The sequence below is a fragment of the Schistocerca serialis genome, chromosome 4 (assembly GCF_023864345.2).
Source record: "Schistocerca serialis cubense isolate TAMUIC-IGC-003099 chromosome 4, iqSchSeri2.2, whole genome shotgun sequence".
Classification (NCBI taxonomy): Eukaryota; Metazoa; Arthropoda; class Insecta; order Orthoptera; family Acrididae; genus Schistocerca; species Schistocerca serialis.
The window spans coordinates 61,122,000-61,140,455 of NC_064641.1; the positions used below are offsets into that span (position 1 = coordinate 61,122,000).

The 18,456-nt window shown below is 41.2% G+C and overlaps 1 protein-coding gene across 1 annotated transcript; it reads right to left on the minus strand.

Annotated features, from left to right (window-relative positions):
* Positions 1 to 4,538: 4,538 nt before the first annotated feature.
* On the minus strand, positions 4,539 to 15,326 carry LOC126474231 (uncharacterized). The gene is made up of 3 exons (XM_050101696.1): positions 15,310 to 15,326; positions 9,571 to 9,818; positions 4,539 to 4,843 (listed from the first exon to the last, which is right to left on the minus strand). The coding sequence occupies exons 1-3, from the start codon at positions 15,324 to 15,326 to the stop codon at positions 4,608 to 4,610; spliced, it is 501 nt and encodes a 166-aa protein (XP_049957653.1). The 3' UTR covers positions 4,539 to 4,607.
* Between the last annotated feature and the right edge of the window lie 3,130 nt (positions 15,327 to 18,456).

The following is an 18,456-nucleotide window of genomic DNA, read 5'->3' on the forward strand; positions in this document are numbered from 1 at the left end:
AACATGTAGGTAACACTTCCCGCTGTAAGGAGAGAAGATACCAAGAAGGCAACTGTGTTGAATGTTAAAACTATTTTAAATTTATTTAAGGTTGGATGTGGGAGTAGTGTGAGATGACCCATATGGAAACGGAACAGAATATATATTTAAGAAAGATATGAAGAAGAAGAAGAAGAAGAAGAAGAAGAGAGGTTTGAAGAATTAAATGAGTATTTTATGAGTATTATGTAAAAGATACCAGGAGAGATGAGTAAATGGTTAATTGTAAATGAAGAAACTGAATGAGATGGGTAGTGACCATAGAGTTTTGGAAGGAGTGGATACAGCTGTGAGGCCTTTTTTTTACAGAATGTGGTTGAGAGTGCTTGTCTGTGTGTGTGTGTGTGTGTGTGTGTGTGTGTGTGTGTGTGTGAGTGCGTGTGCAAGATTGTTTAAAAGTGATACAGAAGGCATTTTTGCAGCTAATTGTCAGAAGTTTCTATCTCTATTGCATACTATATTCTTTGGTGACAAAAACATGTCATCTGATAGAATATTCTCTGACAAAAATAGATTTGTAAGGTGAAAGATCGAATGAGAAAATAACATGCAATCCAACGATAGTGGGTAATTTGGATGTATAAATCATTTGCTTTTTTATAAACTAGCTTCCAGCTCTCAACCCCATATCGAAAGGCCAAGAAACGGTACTAATAAAATAAGTAATTAATCTGAACGTAAATTCAAAAAGTTACATATATAATGTTTTGAATTCACACCTGCCTAAAAACGTGTAGGGTCCCCGCGAGCACACAGAAGTGCCGCAACTCGACGTGGCATGGAATCGACTAATGTCTGAACTGGTGCTGGAGGAAACTGACACCACGAACTCTGCAGCTCTGTCCATAATTCAGTAAGAGTACGAGAGGGGGGCGGGGTGAGGGGAGGGGATCCCTTCTTAACAGCTCGTTACAAGACCTCCCAGATATGCTCAATAAAGTTCATATCTGTCGAGTCTGTTGGCCAGCGAAAGTGTTTAAACTTAGAAGAGTGTTCCTGGAGCCATTATGTAGCCATTCTGGACGTGTGGGGTGTCGCATTGTCGTGCTCGAATTGCACAAGTCCGTCGGAATGCACAATGGATAACAATGGATGAACGTGATCAGGCATGATGCTGTCAGAATCGTATTTATCATTGCAACTGCACACGCCTCACACCATTAGAGAGCCTCCACCAACTTGAACAGTCCCCTGGTGACATGCAGGGTCCACGGAGTCATGCGATTGTCTCCATACCCATACATGTCCATCTACCCGATACAATCTGAAACTAGACTAGTCGGACCCGGCAACATGTTTCCACTCATCAACAGTCCAATGTTGGTGTTGACGGGCCCAGGCGAGGTGCAAAGCTTTGTGTGGTGCAGTCATCAAGGGTACACCAGTAGGCCTTCGGCGCCGAAAGCCCATATCGATGATGTTTCGCACGCTGACAGTTGTTGATGGCGCAGCGTTGAAATCTGAAGCAATTTACGGTAGAGCTACGATTCTGTCATATTGAGCGATTCCTTTCATTCGTTGTTGGCGCCATTCTTGCAGGATCTTTCTCCGGCCACAGCCATGTCGGAGATTTGATATTTTACTGGATTCCTGATATTCACATTACACTCGTGAAATGGTGGCACAGGAAAACCCCCACTTCATCGCTGACTCGGAGATGCTGTGTCCCATCGCTCGTGGGGTGACTATAACAGTACGTTCCAACTTATCCGTCTAGCAGCAGTAACCGATCTAACTGCGCCAGATACTTGTTGTCTTACACAGGCACTGGCGACCGCAGCACCATATTCTGCCTGTTTACATATATCTCTGTTTTAATACACTTGCTTATACCAGTTTCTTTGGCAATTTAGTGTATTTGTCCCTCTTTCATTTAACTCTTGACCCCGTTAATAGTACAGGAGGAGCAATGAAAAGGACAGTTTGTCAGTACAAAAATAAGTATCTGTAGTTCTTTATGTCTGTAGTATGTTTCATGCGAGGCAAAGTGACTTTGGCGAGTAGAGTGGAAGAAAGATTTACAGTATTTGTCGACAAAATCCAGCTTTTGATTCAGAGACGTTAAATGCTGCACACAGCTTCTGATCCAGAGACAATAAACGCTACAGACAGAGTCGTGGAAAGAATTGCACAGAGCCTTCATCTTCTTCTTTTTCCCGAACTGAATCCGCGTCTTCACAGGTCTGCATGTAAATCTAGTAGTGGCATTGTTAAAGATAGCGGTTCGCCAGATGGCCTTCCTGTCGTCCCTTCCCCACCCTGGAGGACGGATGTGTGCCCAATTTGTCTGTTTCTAATGTTATCCCATGTGAAAATGTGAGAATGTTTTTTGAACTGTTCTGCGAATCATGTAGCTGAGGCGGGACAAAAGTCTCAGATCGATATTTACCAAGTCGAATGCATGAAAACTCCTATAACCCACTTACAGGCTGACTGCTACACCGGCCGCCATGGGTTAATCCATTCTGTGGGTTCGAAGCAGGACTCCTTGCCTCCCCTAATGCCAGAAGTGATGTGCTAAGGCACGCAGCTAATCGGGGTGTCATAATCGCACAGGGTAATAAGAAGCAACCTCCACGGACCTATAAGTATTTGTGGCAATGTGTTGTAGGTGAGAAGACGTCGATCGCTCCTGGTTCTTTTCTCTCTGAACTTTAGAGATTATTCCTGAAAGTACTGAAAGAAAAGAACTGTCAGAATAAAAATACAACGGATCTTGGGGATTTAGTGGATCTGAAACTTGTGTCATTCGTCTGAGATTCTTACATGATAATTAACAGCAAATTGAAGATGGAAAGGGGAGGGGGAGGGAGGAAAGTGTAGGGAAAAGATTACTGACTTCAGCTGCGCCGGGACATTTCGTAGAATCAGCAGCGGCGAATGAAAGTGATTCGAACCCGGGATTACCTCCTTACATGGCTGTTGTTTTAACCTCTCCACCATCTCGGCACGCCTCACGGCAGACCCACATTCCCACCGAGAGCCATCGATCCCTAGTCCCTGTCCATTTCGTCCGTGCTCCTACTCAGATTTTTGCAGAATGTCGGACATGCGCGTGCATGTGAACTGAAGAATGTGGATCCAATGCTCAGTTCGGCGAATCAGTTATATGAATGAATGGCGTCTGTTCTTTCCTACATGTCGAAAAGAACAGAGATTACCCATTCATATCATTAAATCTAACTGTATTGTAGTTTCAGTTATTTAATTACCAATGAATTATTACTGCTCCATATTTTAATGTAAGATAAATCATGACATTAACTAAACTGAAATCTCACTTGTCATTGCCCCTAACTGTAAATGTTTCTCTGTATTAAACTCCCTATGTTGCTCACTGATATGTTTAATAGTGAACATTATATCTGTGCTCTAACTACTTTTCTCAAAGCCCATTTGCTCCTCTAGCAAAATATTTTCAGAAACTGCTGCTAGTCTCCGTCATTTTAGAGTATATATTATACCCTGTGTTTAGCAGAGTTCTCGCAATTACTTCTGTCTCCGATCTTTTAAACAGGTTTCATTCTAGCTGATTTCCTGTTCTCTTTAATTTTCCTTTTAATCCAGCTTCCAATGACATAGTTTAATAATCTAGATTTCAGTGTGAGAGATGTATATTTAACCAGTTCTGAGTCCAACACTACAAAGTTTTTCTGTTTCTTATTTCACGCATTCCATCTTCTAATTCTTCACTTCTGTCCTTTCTCCTGTACTCTCTTCTTCTTCTTTTCCATATTTTTATTTCCATCACGTCTACTATCGAAAGTTTGTATAATAGCACAGACGATCTCTCTTATTTACCACTTCTAATCTTGCATCATATTTTGTATTTCTGTTCAAATTCATCATCATTTTACAAGCAAATTTCTATCTATTTACCGATTACAAAATAAATCTATCCCAGCTTTCTTGATTGATTTGCCGCCGTAGTTCATTAGCTTCTTTAAGCAATATTTTATATCCCTTTCTATATTCAGCTGTCCTGTTCTGTGAACAATTCAAACTTGTAAAATTCGTTCTCTTCATCGATATATGCAATTCATTATTCCTATTTTTGTTTACAAGTAAAGAAACCACTTGTACTAATCCCTATCAGTACCACCTGTCCTATGGTCGAGCAGTGGATGCAAAGTTTATTAGAGAAGTAATTTTGAGATTTGTAATATTAACCGCTATTTTAATATTCCTGAGAGTACACTACTGAGTGTGATAGTGAAAAAAATCTCGTTAGCGCTTCGTTGTGTGACTTCTAGTCGTAATACCAAACCATAAATGTCCAAAGTAATAACAAGATTCTTAAGTCAACATATTTTTGCACTTGTCGTTTTACATGAAAGATATGTTGTGTATATGTAGAGAGAATAGAATGGACCATGTTCATTATGGCACAATCATAATTTTTTAATCTGAATACTTACGTAAAGCCACCAGATAATGTAGAAGCGTAAATAGGATCAGCCACAAGACAATACCAAATAAAACAAAAATAAAAGAGTCTCTTCAACAGGAAATGGAAAATTTATTGAGAATTAAAGTCAGTTTCAGATTTAATAGTCAAACAGAAAACGTTAGCCAAAAGGTGTTTGTATGCGCTCCACAGTGATGCCGATTTGGAAGCCGTTCGCCATTGTCATTGCACTTAGCCGACGACGTATGGGTAGTATCCATAGTAGACCTGCTCGCTGCCACGCAGGGTCTCCCTGGGCGCAGCAGGGATTGGCACTGGGCCAGGACGTGGTAGGGGCAGAGGTCCAGGCACAGCCAGAGCCACGCACACCACAGCCAGCACCACAAACAGGAACACCTGTGGCAAAGAGAACACCTCTGGTCAGAGACTGCATAATTCAGCCAGCGCAACAAAAGGAACATCTTCGGTAGAAAGAAGTCAAAGACTCACAAAAGGCAAAATGTTACAAGAATATCATCTCTGTTCAGAGACATTACACCAAAAGAACACTACAAACAAGCACACCTCTGACGAAAAGAGCCATTCAACACAGTACACACTATGCACGACAAGTGTCTGTTGCAAGAGCAACATCTCAATCAGCATCAGTGGAAGAGTTGGCTGTGATAGAATACACATGTCTCATCACATACATTGCAAAGTAGCTGTCTTTGCTGTCATATCTGTATTTAACTGTCTGCTTAGTGAACATATGCATCAGCATCAATCATATTTACTAGGATCCACAAGCTAGGCATACTGCTATACATAATTTCGGGCTCGTGTACATTTCTGAAAAATCCCATATTTTACACGTCAGCGAGGCTGCTTCTTGCATTACAAGTCTTGCTCGGTTTCGTTCAGTATTTTGTAGATTCTTTAACATTTCCATGCAGGCAATATACTTGGACTGTCATATCACTGTGGGAAATACAGAGATGTGGAACGATGGAAATCTTACATTAATTACCACTATAGTGTCTCTAAGATTGACGGAAACAGTCACAAATAATGTTGACATACTTCATAAGGCGACCACAGTATTTAGCTACATGTAACTAAGAACTCAAAACTGAGTCTTATACACCCTCGTTCCTCCTTCATCTGCCCTACCCCAACTTCTGAGACACATATCACCAACGATGAAACAGCAAAGACTAACCTTCCTTTTGTGTTTTTGTCAATTTTAGAGTAATTTATGTTAGCCCTTACGATAACAGCAGAATTAATCCTCCAAAGAAATTTCCTACACTTTGATGATAGAATTCTATCCAATTTCCTATTCAAACATGGTTTCCTCAAGTATGTTACAAGTGTGAGACATATGACTTGAGGCCTCTGTTCTTTACTGCAACTTATAATGGATATGTGGGGGTCAAGAGTACTCTTTATCTTGCCTTGGAACAGAGAAAATAATGGATCCATGCTCGCTTCTTAAATCAATGTGGCCCAAACCAATGAAATCCTTCTTAAGAATTCGTCTTTATGATCGTATACTAATGCAGGTTTTCTGTGTGTGACATTCACTGGAACCATCATTCATAACCTTCTCCTTACATTATACTTATTCCGAGTTCAGTAGTGATAAAAGAAATTGATCACCATGGTAGTCGCAATCTTCGTACATGCAATAACCATTGGTAATAATGAGAGCATTTTTGAAATCTATTGGACAGTTTAATGTTACACAATCAGATATAGAATAATGTTCATTGCAACTTAAGACAAATATATTACTGGTAGTATAATGTATGCAGGCTCCCTCACGCCCCATCGATGCTGTTGCACATAAACATCCAGGTCTTACACATCTCATCAAAACATGGAAATATCATCACCATCACGAAGACTGGGAGTACAATTGCGCATTACATTACTGGAAATCGATACTGCAACTGAGCATGTTTTCAACATTATTTACACCATCGTTGCTATGGACAAAGAGGAATTTTATCGGTAAATTTTTCTTTATCAATCAGCACTATTATACTTATGTCAAACATGACGAGGTAGCATTGAGGTTCAGGTACTGCACGCGTATTCATGAGATCGAGGCTAGGGACCCAAATTTTGTTTCTGCATACAATTTGAAGCCAACACCAAGACGTACGGACTATGCTTCTTCGATCCTAGTTCAAGCTCCATACTTAATAGGCTAAACGTTCACGGAACCTTTAACATTTTTTATAATGTGAAGACGTGTAAGTTATACTTACCAAGAATATGCAATCAACGTATTTAGTTGTAAGAATGAGTGCTGGTCCCCCTACAGACTTGTTATGTCGACGTGTACCGAGGGTAGGACGAGATAAACAGGAAGATAAAGTCACAATCACTGCAGTGTAACACTTAATAGATCCTCAATCGATCGATGGAAAACACTGACAACCTGGATTTTACGATATTCTGCTGCATACATCCGCTCATTACTATTACAAATTCCTTATTTGGTTTGGGACTGCAGTAAAGTGATGGCCCTCAATTATGGCGAAGCTATACTCGCTACAAATATTCTGCCCTGAGAGTCGTACATACTTTCGTCTCTCAGTAGGGTAAATCGAAATTAATTTCTGTTTTACTATACTCTCACAGAAATTTTGACCCATTAGGTGTGCTTCAGAGAAATAGTTGACACAGAGTCTCCTTGGTAACTGTAAGAGAACTGTGCTATAGGCACTGTTCACAGTTGACAATTTTACGAGCGGAGCACTCTGTTGTACTCGACAGGAAGATACAAATATGTTCTGCTTGGAGTCTGACAAAACTAATCTTCACCTCGCTAACTTCTGTACGTTTCTAAAATATGTAGTTTCGCAAGCTAGAATAGCTGCAAGAATTGGCTAAATACACCTTTGCTGCCGGCTGGAGTGGCCGTGCTGTTCTAGGCGCTACAGTCTGGAGCCGAGCGACCACTACGGTCGCAGGTTCGAATCCTGCCTCGGGCATGGATGTGTGTGATGTCCTTAGGTTGGTTAGGTTTAATTAGTTCTAAGTTCTAGGCTACTGATGACCTCAGCAGTTAAGTCGCATAGTGCTCAGAGCCAATTGAACTACACCTATGCTAGCTTTCACAGAGACTAAGCCAGAAAATAAAAATTAATATTACCCTTTCTTGTGTTTCCATTTTCTTAAGAATTACCAACAAGTGGACCAAATTTACCTTCAGAACTTCAGTGGCCCTACCCTATATTCTTGGTTAGCGATATGAGTAATACATTAAATGATTAGCCTCTCTATTAGCAATAATTTCCCATAGGTCGTTGGAACCCTGAAGATTCCTGGCTGGCTAGCAAATGACGCAGGTCTCAGTTCTTAGAACGGACTGAAAGAGAGATAGGCAAACTACAGCCCGTCTGAGTATTGTCATTGACGTGTACATATTTTACACTCGTCCTTGATGCTTTCTTGGAAACTAGATGTCTCCTATATAGGAATCCACATGGAAGACGAATGCACGGATCGTGTGAAACCTATTTTTCGATTTTGGCTCACGTGATCCTTGAGGATGAAAATATCGGAGCTCAAGTTGATACGATGTTTCTAAGCTGCTGCAAGCCCTTCGATAAAGTTCCATACCGTCGCATACGAACAGTAATATGTGCTTACGGGATATGAACACAATATACTATTGACTTCTTATCAAATGAAACTTGTAATGGGGAATCAGCGACTCTAGAGGTAATAGGATCTGGCTCGCCTCAAACAACTGTGAGGGAGCCATTACTGTTTACTGTGTGAGGCGTAGGCATCTTTTAAATGCCGGAACGAAAAAATAAAGTTACTTCATTAGTCTCTGGTTTGTCTACAGGTAACTGTTTTCAATATTGATACATATTGAAATCCGTGCACCACAATACCGCAGGAGACCGCTAGAGGCCCCAAACCAAACTTGTGCGACCCATCACAGAATATTGCCCAAAAGTGTGGACGTGTACCAAATAAGACTAAATGGAGATACTGAACGTATAAAGGACAGTGCGAACGGTTAAAAGTTTGGTTGATGCATGGGAGTGTGTCATGGAAGTTCTGGAGAAACTGAGTTGGCAAATACTAGAAGATAGACTCCAACCGTCCTCCGAATACCAATATTTTAAGAACCCATAAATAATTTAGTACAGTACTAGTGCCTCCTATATATTATTCCTGCAGGGACCGAGAAGACAACTTTAGTCTAATTGCTGTGTGCACAGAGGAACGTAAGTAGTCGTTCTTTCCACGCTTCAACCGTGCACGCAGTGGGAAGAATGAAACTTGCTGGCAGATTAAAACTGTGTTCCCGACCGAGACTCAAACTCGTGACCTTTGCCTTTCGCGGGCAAGTCCTCTACCATCTGAGCTACCCAAGCGCGACTCACGCCCTGTCCTCACAGCTTTACTTCTGCCAGAACCTCGTCTCCTACCTTCCAAACTTAACAGAAGCTCTCCTGTGAACCTTGCAGAACTAGCGCTCCCGAAAGAAAGAATGGTAGAGCACTTGCTCGTGAAAGGCAAGGTCTCGAGTTAGAGTCTCGGTCCGGCACACAGTTTTCATTTACCAGGAAGTTTCAGATCAGCGTACACTCCCCTGCAGAGTCAAAATCTCATTCTTAGTGGGAAAAATGGTTCAAATGGCTCTGAGCACAATGGGAGTTAATATCTGAGGTCATCAGCCCCTTAGACTCAGAACTACGTAAACCTTACTAACCTAAGGACATCACGTACATTCATGCCCGAGGCAGGATTCGAACCTGCGACCGTAGCAGGCAGTGGGAAGCAACACTAATATTTGGTACAATGGAAGTATCCTCTGCCATGTGCATCACACTAGAGCCCTTTAGAGAAACCTCAGATTTGGGTACATGGGGGGAGGTGGGGGGATGATGATTCTCAGATGAAAAGTATCCTCTGTCACAGACGCTACGGTGGTTTGCAGAACACAAACGCAGCTGTGGATGTGGATTTAGCTTTATGAGGCCTTACGTGATAATCATACTTTGATAAAAGTTTCTAACAATAGGAGGCAACAAGATTGGGTCAAATGTGACGATACCACTTGTACAGTGTAAGGCATCCAACGAAAGTATAGATATGGGCGCTGTACTCACGAGAGTCTTCATGGTGTCGCCTTCGGTTTGCTCTCGTCGACTGATGCCGGGGTCTGGCGGCCTCGCCTTTATACTGGTGGTGGTTACGCGAGCGCACCGCTGCTGCAGAGAAGGGCGTGGCGGAAGGCGGTACAGCGAAACGGGGCGGCCAGAGCCTGGCTGGCGGACGTCCCAGGGGACCCGCGCTGTCGTCACGAGGGCGACCCGTGACCAGCGTCCACTCAAGGTCACCCACACTAGAAAAACTACTGCGCAACCAGAAGACATTTAAGTTTTTTGCGCAAATATCCCACCCCAACAAAACTATTTTCAGCTGCTCTAAATAAAATCTCGTTACTTTAAGTAACTGATGTGACAGGTAACTCACCATACGATAGCAAATTCAGGCGCAATGAAAGAGATATGTCACATTAAAGGCGATCCAAACAGTCGCTGCGATAGACAAAGTAGTCCTCTATGGATGCAACGAAGGCACGTATTCTTCCATGTCAACGATATCGTTACTGTACCACATGGTACCCTGCGATAGACCGTCCTTAGCATCTAGCACCTATTGTTGCATTTCAGCCGGCCCTGGAGAACGAGCAGGTCTCTGCTTCATCATGTCCAATACATGTTGATTTGACAAGAGATTCGGTGATCTCGTTGGCCATTGCAGTTGTTGCAGCCCACGAAGAGCACGTTGCATCGCAGCAGATGTATGTGGACGTGCATTGTCCAGTAGAAAAAGCAAGTGATTGATGGTCGACCTAACTACGCCTGTCTTCCACTTGGAATTTCGCTGCTGGCGTAAAGAAAAAAGTCCATCGAGGTTGGTGACAAATGTGGGAGACCTAACAACAGTCAAAAGGTAGACATTATGCTCCAGTACAGCCGAGAACTCCACGAAAAACGTGGTTCTCCCAAATCAAGCTATCTAGACGCCGCATCACTACTACAACGCACATCTGGCTGGGTCAAGTCTGTTATCCTTTACATCTTCATAGGATGGAAGGTGAGCTAGCTCCTCACTCCAAAGTCCACACAACTGGGACTGCAGACCTCAGCCGTGTGATACTAGGGTGCTCACGCTGTGAGAGACAATGCCAAAAGTTACTTATTGCCTTGATCAGAGCAGGAATTCCCCAACCTACAACAGTGACGTACCAGTTTCGACAGCTATCCGCAGCTGATTACGTCAGTATTGCACGGGTTCTGCCAGAAACTGATATCCATTAATAAGTCATAAAAGATTCAGTGTGAGAAATTGTGATGTATGGACTGTGTTGAGGGTGGGAATGTACAAAATGTACTATGAAGTTTATCTGGAATTAATGTAATTTCTAATGCCTATGCTGCATGTATGATACTGTATACCACATCTGTAGTTACATCTCTCGCTAAATGGTTAACGCCAAAGTCCAATAAAATAAACGAAAAGAAACACATCACTTACAAAGTGCAGCGGGCCCTGGTTACCTTACCCCCCAGAAACTCCAAATGTGACAGTGAGTTGTAACTGATGGCCTCGCTCACCAAGAGGACTGGGGTGGGACCTCTTTGCTGTGTGTGAAGTTGTTTAACGATTATAGGTACAAAGGAAAGCGTCGAGTGGAGGACAATGAGAGAAACAAATAATCACAATAAATGCTTAGCCAGAAGGCAGTAGTTCTCCCGATACAGTATTTGTACAAATGCATCAATTCACAAGCTAATCGGCACTTTGAATGGATTTTCCTTTTGATAAAAGGAAGTGTAGTTGCTACTGCGGAGATGGCGTACCAGAACACTTTCACGTGGCTGTTCTGGTTTTTTTTTTTTTTTTTTTTTTTTTTTTTGTCATCAATCAGTCTACTGCCTGGTTTGATGCGGCCCGCCACGAATTCCTTTCCTGTGCTATCCTCTTCATCTCAGAGTAGCACTTACAACCTACGTCCTCAATTATTTGCTTGACGTATTCCAATCTCTGTCTTCCTCTACAGTTTTTGCCCTCTAAAGCTCCCTCTAGTACCATGGAAGTCATTCCCTCATGTCTTAGCAGATGTCCCATCATCCTGTCCCTTCTCCTTACGTGTTTTCCACATATTCCTTTCCTCTCCGATTCTGCGTAAAACCTCCTCATTCCCTACCTTATCAGTCGACCTAATTTTCAACATTCGTCTATAGCACCACATCTCAAATGCTTCTATTCTCTTCTGTTCCGGATTTCCCACGGTCCATGTTTCACTACCATACAATGCTGTACTCCAGACGTACATCCTCAGAAATTTCTTCCTCAAATTAAGGCCGGTATTTGATATTAGTAGACTTCTCTTGGCCAGAAATGCCTTTCTTGCCATAGCGAGTCTGCTTTTGATGTCCTCCTTGCTCCGTCCGTCATTGGTTATTTTACTGCCTAGGTAGCAGAATTCCTTAACTTCATTGACTTCGTGACCATCAATCCCGATGTTAAGTTTCTCGCTTTTCTCATTTCTACTACTTCTCATTACCTTCGTCTTTCTCCGATTTACTCTCAAACCATACTGTGTACTCATTAGACTGTCCATTCCGTTCAGCAGATCATTTAATTCTTCCTCACTTTCACTCAGGATAGCAATGTCATCAGCGATTCGTATCATTGATATCCTTTCACCTTGTATTTTAATTCCACTCCTGAACCTTTCTTTTATTTCCATTATTGCTTCCTCGATGTACAGATTGAAGAGTAGGGGCGAAAGGCTACAGCCTTGTCTTACACCCTTCTTAATACGAGCACTTCGTTCTTGATCGTCCACTCTTATTATTCCCTCTTGGTTGTTGTACATATTGTATATGACACGTCTCTCCGTATAGCTTACCCGTACTTTTTTCAGAATCTCGAACAGCTTGCATCATTTTATATTGTCGAACGCGTTTTCCAGGTCGACAAATCCTATGAAAGTGTCTTGATTTTTCTTTAGCCTTGCATCCATTATTAGCCGTAAAGTCAGAATTGCCTCTCTCGTCCCTTTTCTTTTCCTAAAGCCAAACTGATCGTCACCTAGCGCATTCTCAATTTTCTTTTCCATTCCTCTGTATATTATTCTTGTAAGCAGCTTCGATGCATGAGCTGTTAAGCTGATTGTGCGATAATTCTCGCACTTGTCAGCTCTTGCCGTCATCGGAATTGTGTGGATGATGCTTTTCCGAAAGCCAGACTCATATATTCTACACACCAGCGTAAATAGTCGTTTTATTGCCACTTCCCCCAATGATTTTAGAAATTTTGATGGAATGTTATCTATCCCTTCTGCCTTATTTGACCGTAAGTCCTCCAAAACTCTTTTAAATTCCGATTCTAATACTGGATCCCCTATCTCTTCTAAATCGACTCCTGTTTCTTCTTCTATCACATCAGACAAATCTTCACCCTCATAGAGGCTTTCAATATATTCTTTCCACCTATCTGCTCTCTCCTCTGCATTTAACAGTGGAATTCCCGTTGCACTCTTAATGTTACCACCGTTGCTTTTAATGTCACCAAAGGTTGTTTTGACTTTCCTGTATGATGAGTCTGTCCTTCCGACAATCATATCTTTTTCGATGTCTTCACATTTTTCCTGCAGCCATTTCGTCTTAGCTTCCCTGCACTTCCTATTTATTTCATTTCTCTGCGACTTGTATTTCTGTATTCCTGATTTTCCCGGAACATGTTTGTACTTCCTCCTTTCATCAATCAACTGAAGTATTTCTTCTGTTACCCATGGTTTCTTCGTTTCTTCTTTGTACCTATGTTTTCCTTCCCAACTTCTGTGATGGCCCTTTTTAGAGATGTCCATTCCTCTTCAACTGTACTGCCTACTGCGCTATTCCTTATTGCTGTATCTATAGCGTTAGAGAACTTCAAACGTATCTCGTCATTCCTTAGTACTTCCGTATTCCACTTCTTTGCGTATTGATTCTTCCTGACTAATGTCTTGAACTTCAGCCTACTCTTCATCACTACTATATTGTGAACTGAGTCTATATCTGCTCCTGGGTATGCCTTACAATCCAGTATCTCATTTCGGAATCTCTGTCTGACCATGATGTAATCTAGTTGAAATCTTCCCGTATCTCCCGGCCTTTTCCAAGTATACCTCCTCCTCTTTGATTTTTGAACAGGGTATTCTCTATTACTAGCTGAAACTTGTTACAGAACTCAAATAGTCTTTCTCCTCTTTCATTCCTTGTCCCAAGCCCATATTCTCCTGTAACCTTTTCTTCTACTCCTTCCCCTACAACTGCATTCCAGTCGCCCATGACTATTAGATTTTCGTCCCCATTTACATACTGCATTACCCTTTCAATATCCTCATACACTTTCTCTATCTGTTCATCTTCAGCTTGCGACGTCGGCATGTATACCTGAACTATTGTTGTCGGTGTTGGTCTGCAGTCGATTCTGATTAGAACAACCCAGTCACTGAACTGTTCACAGTAACACACCCTCTGCCCTACCTTCCTATTCATAACGAATCCTACACCTGTTATAGCATTTTCTGCTGCAGTTGATATTACCCGATACTCATCAGATCAGAAATCCTTGTCTTCCTTCCACTTCACTTCACTGACCCCTACTATATCTAGATTGAGCCTTTGAATTTCCCTTTTCAGATTTTCTAGTTTCCCTACCACGTTCAAGCTTCGACATTCCACGCCCCGACTCGTAGAACGTTATCCTTTCGTTGATTATTCAATCTTTTTCTATGGTAACCTCCCCCTTGGCAGTCCCCTCCCAGAGATCCGAATGGGGGACTATACCGGAATCTTTTGCCAATGGAGAGATCATCATGACACTTCTTCAATTAAAGGCCACATGTCCTGTGGATACACGTTACGTGTCTTTAATGCAGTGGTTTCCATTGCCTTCTGCATCCTCATGTCGTTGATCATTGCTGATTCTTCCGCCTTTAGGGGCAATTTCCCACCCCTAGGACAAGAGAGTGCCCTGAACCTCTATCCGCTCCTCCGCCCTCTTTGACAAGGCCGTTGGCAGAATGAGGCTGACTTCTTATGCCGGAAGTCTTCGGCCGCCAATGCTGATTATTTATCAAAATTTAGGCAGTGGTGGGGATCGAACCCGGGACAGAACATGTTTTGATTATGAATCAAAGACGCTAACCCTAGACCACAGGTACTGTTCTGGGTTACATAGCACAAATCTTTGCCAATAAGTGTAAGGTCGTTGATTGTCGATATCATCGCCTCCAGGCTTGAAACCGTTGGATTTATTTATTTGGGGATACTTAGAAGTTTTGGTATATTACAAATCTATTGACAGTGTCGCTGAACTCCGGGAACACATTGTGTCATTTTGAATAGTGTTAATATAGTCGGAACAAGCTTGGGATTTTTGAACGCGTACTGTTCTTGATGAAACTTGTCTTCATATGAAAGTTGATCATATGGAACATTTGTTGTAATTAGTTTGTCCTAAAGTGTACATCTACAGTTTGAACCCATGGGGACTCTGTTATAAGGCGTTGATATACTCAGTTCTAATACAGTACTTAAGCTGGGAATACGAAGAAGGAATGTGTATAAACTGAATACGACTGAATCATTTTCCTTTCTTTGATAGCCCTGCTATCTTCTTAATGTTTTCCTCTAGTACAGAAAAATTTCGCAAGAGAATGAAAGAACTTGTCACAGCATCCATCTCAAGCAGAAAAAGTGACGAAAAAAGTAAACGGATGTGTCGCAATAACGGCTCCGTGGATGATTTGTTAAAGAACTGGAAGAAATAGTCAATAAAGTAACTTGCCATTAACAGGCATTACTACGAAGCGAAAAGCTTGAGATCAACAAATCTAATAAGGGCAGAAGGAATAAAGCTAAGACTTAATCGGATGATTCAGCCGTGTCGGCGATCTGGTGTGGAGAAAAACACCCCAAAAGGCAAAGAAGGAAGAATCATCGCTGAAGAAGTTTCAGCTCGTGTATCAACAACGGTACAGAACAACAGGAATAGGGCATCCAGATAATGTATAAGTGGTAACAGATAAAGGCTGTAAGAAGGAACACGCTGAAAGTATATGAAAAGAAGAAGAATTTTTTTAATTTAACAAAAGAAAGTTCGAAGTCTGCGGAACCAACTATGCGCACAGGCTTTGTTGGGAGAAGACTGGCTGAAAAGGCAGTGAGTCAGAATATTATTTATCACTCAGGAGGTATGTGTTATACATGAGGGGAAAACACATGATAGTTATATTAAAATGTGGTGCGGACGAAATGTAGGCTTATATGATACCCATGCTATAGGGAAGTACACAGTATATCAGGGCAAGTTAGTCACAGTGATGCAAGGAGCAGTAGCACAAGGAACAATAGATTAATTAACCTGACTTCGATGAAACGAGAACAGAAGGGAAGGTGTTAGTATCATTTGGTAGAAAGTCGGTGGGTAAAATGTATAAACAGGTAAGCGATGAAACCTAGAATCAGCAAAGGGAATGCAAGCAGAGGTATGGCATGTTATTTGAAATATGATCACAGCATGAAGAAACACAACAGCAATTGACAGATGATATTTAAGTAGAAGGGCTAAACTTGCAGTCTGTAGCCAACAGAATGGTGAATAACGGTGAAGTTAGGGTAATATTGGTCTCAGGTAGTACTTCCAGGTAAGTTGATACGAAATTTGGAATGGCATTGAAAAAGCAAATGGTATATGGTATCTTGTTATGGGATTATATATATACAAAGAGTGAATAAAAAAAGAGTAGTAATGTTATAAAGACCCATTTATTAATTTCGGCATCAGTGATACTCTTTCTAGAGAATCGATGTTGATGTTGGCAAAGATGAGGGTATACGATTTGCTACCTTTAGGCTGGCTATCTAAGAAAGAAGAAGAGTTATGCATTGTTGAACGAGAACTGAGGGTGCAGTACAAAGGAACTGAGCGGCAGATGTTTTTCTGCAGTACAACAATCAGTGAGATGTAAAGAAATAAGCAGAGGAAATGGAAGAAGTGGGAGAGGAATCGTAAAAAGAAGTCTGTACCTCCGAAACTACTTTCAGCAGTCCTAGAAAAATCAACAGCTAAACTGAATCGGAAAACAAAGGGAAACCTAATTCTCGGAAAGAGGTTAAATAAGTTGAGGGCCTCTGATGATATTGTTCTGTTTTCAAATAGTATAGTACAATTCCAAATATCGGTTGCCGAAACTGCGATAGTCTTCTTTACAATTAGTCTAAAAATGGAGAGTGACAAAACCAAGATCACGATTAATATATGGACACTGGAGGGAAATACATGCGTTGGAGGTACACAACTGCAAAGAGTCATAGAATACATCAAACTGGATCAAATTGTACATATGAAAGGAGACTTAAAACCAGAAATATTTCGACTTATTAAATTGAGCCGCAAACTTACGGAAATTTCTCTTCATTTTTCAAATCTTATATGTCGACTGAGCTGAATAAAACAGTTTTTGAGCATGTATGTTACCAGCAATAAAATTATGGCTGTGAGACGTTGACATTAAATGAATTTACAGTCAGGAAGTTCGTAGTAGCTCTAATAGGAATTGAAAGATGATAATCCTGAAATGACAGCGGGCTGGTCATGGCATTCGAAGAAATGATGGCAGGAGACCAGTTAATCAAAGAAAATAACACTGAACTGATGGGACAAAGACTTACGGAAGATAGCTAGATTCAAATAGCAATGGGAAGCCCAAGGCTAGCAGAAATGGATAATTTAGGTTGCACGCCAGCTCAAAGAGACCACATCACCAAGAACTGAACTCTCTGATTATGATGCGGTTGATGATGTGGAGTCATTAAACAAGAAAGCTACGACTTTGCAGCTGTTTTAGTGCCAAACTGAATTACAAGAAATTTAAATAATACCTTATAAATAACTGAACACCATATAATAAAGTACAAAGCTGTTTTGTCTAGGTGGTAATGATATACAGTTTCTTAGGACAGAAATTAGAATATGAAACTAAGTAAATAAGAGAAAGGGGTAATAATATAACTTATAGATAACACTTCTCACTGTAAGGAGAGGAGGACCATGAAGGCAACTGTGATGAGAGTTAAAACTATTTTAAATTTATTTAAGGTTGGATGTGGGAATAATGTGAGATGACCGGTGTAAAAACGGAACTGAATTTATATTTAAGAAAGATATGAAGTAGAAGAAGAGGGGTTTGAAGAATTAAATGAGTATTTTATGGGTATTATGTAAAAGATACCAAGAGGAAGAGTAAATGGTTAGTTATAAATGAAGAAACTGAATGAGATGGGTAAAGACCTTAAAGTTTTGGAAGGAGTGGATACAGATGTGGAAGAGTCTTTGTTCTCTTGTGAGGCCTTTTTTTTACAAAATGTAGCAGGGAACACGCGCGTGCATGTATGTGTATGTGTGTGTGTGTGTGGGCGGGGGGGGGGGGGGGGGGGTGCGCGCGTATTGATGATTGTTTAAAAATGATACAAAATGAATTTTTTTCAGCTAAGTGTCAAAGATTTCTAACTGTATTGCGTACTGTACATTTTGATCACAAAAATATGTCATCGGACAGCATATTCTCCGACAAAAATAGATCTGTTAAGTGAGAGATTGTATAAGAAGATAACACGCACTCCAATGTTTAGCGGATAATTTGGATGTTTTTTTATAAACTAGCTTCCAGCTCTCAACCCCACATGGAAAGGCCAAGAAATGCTGCCAAGAAAATAAATAATTAAACTGAGAGGAAATTCAGTATATATATACATTTCAAAACATTAAAATATAATGTTTTACATTTACACCTGCCTAATATCGTGTAGGGTCCCTCCGAGCACGCAGAAGTGCCGCAACATTACGTGGCATGGAATCGACTAATGTATGAAGAGGTGCTGGAGGGAACTGACACCACGAATTCTGCAGGACTGGCCATGAATCCGTAA

Coding starts and splice junctions, on each gene's coding strand:
- LOC126474231 (XM_050101696.1), bottom strand. Junction 4,844..9,570: donor GCGACACCATGAAGACTCTC/GTGAGTACAGCG, acceptor TCTTTGCCACAG/GTGTTCCTGTTTGTGGTGCT.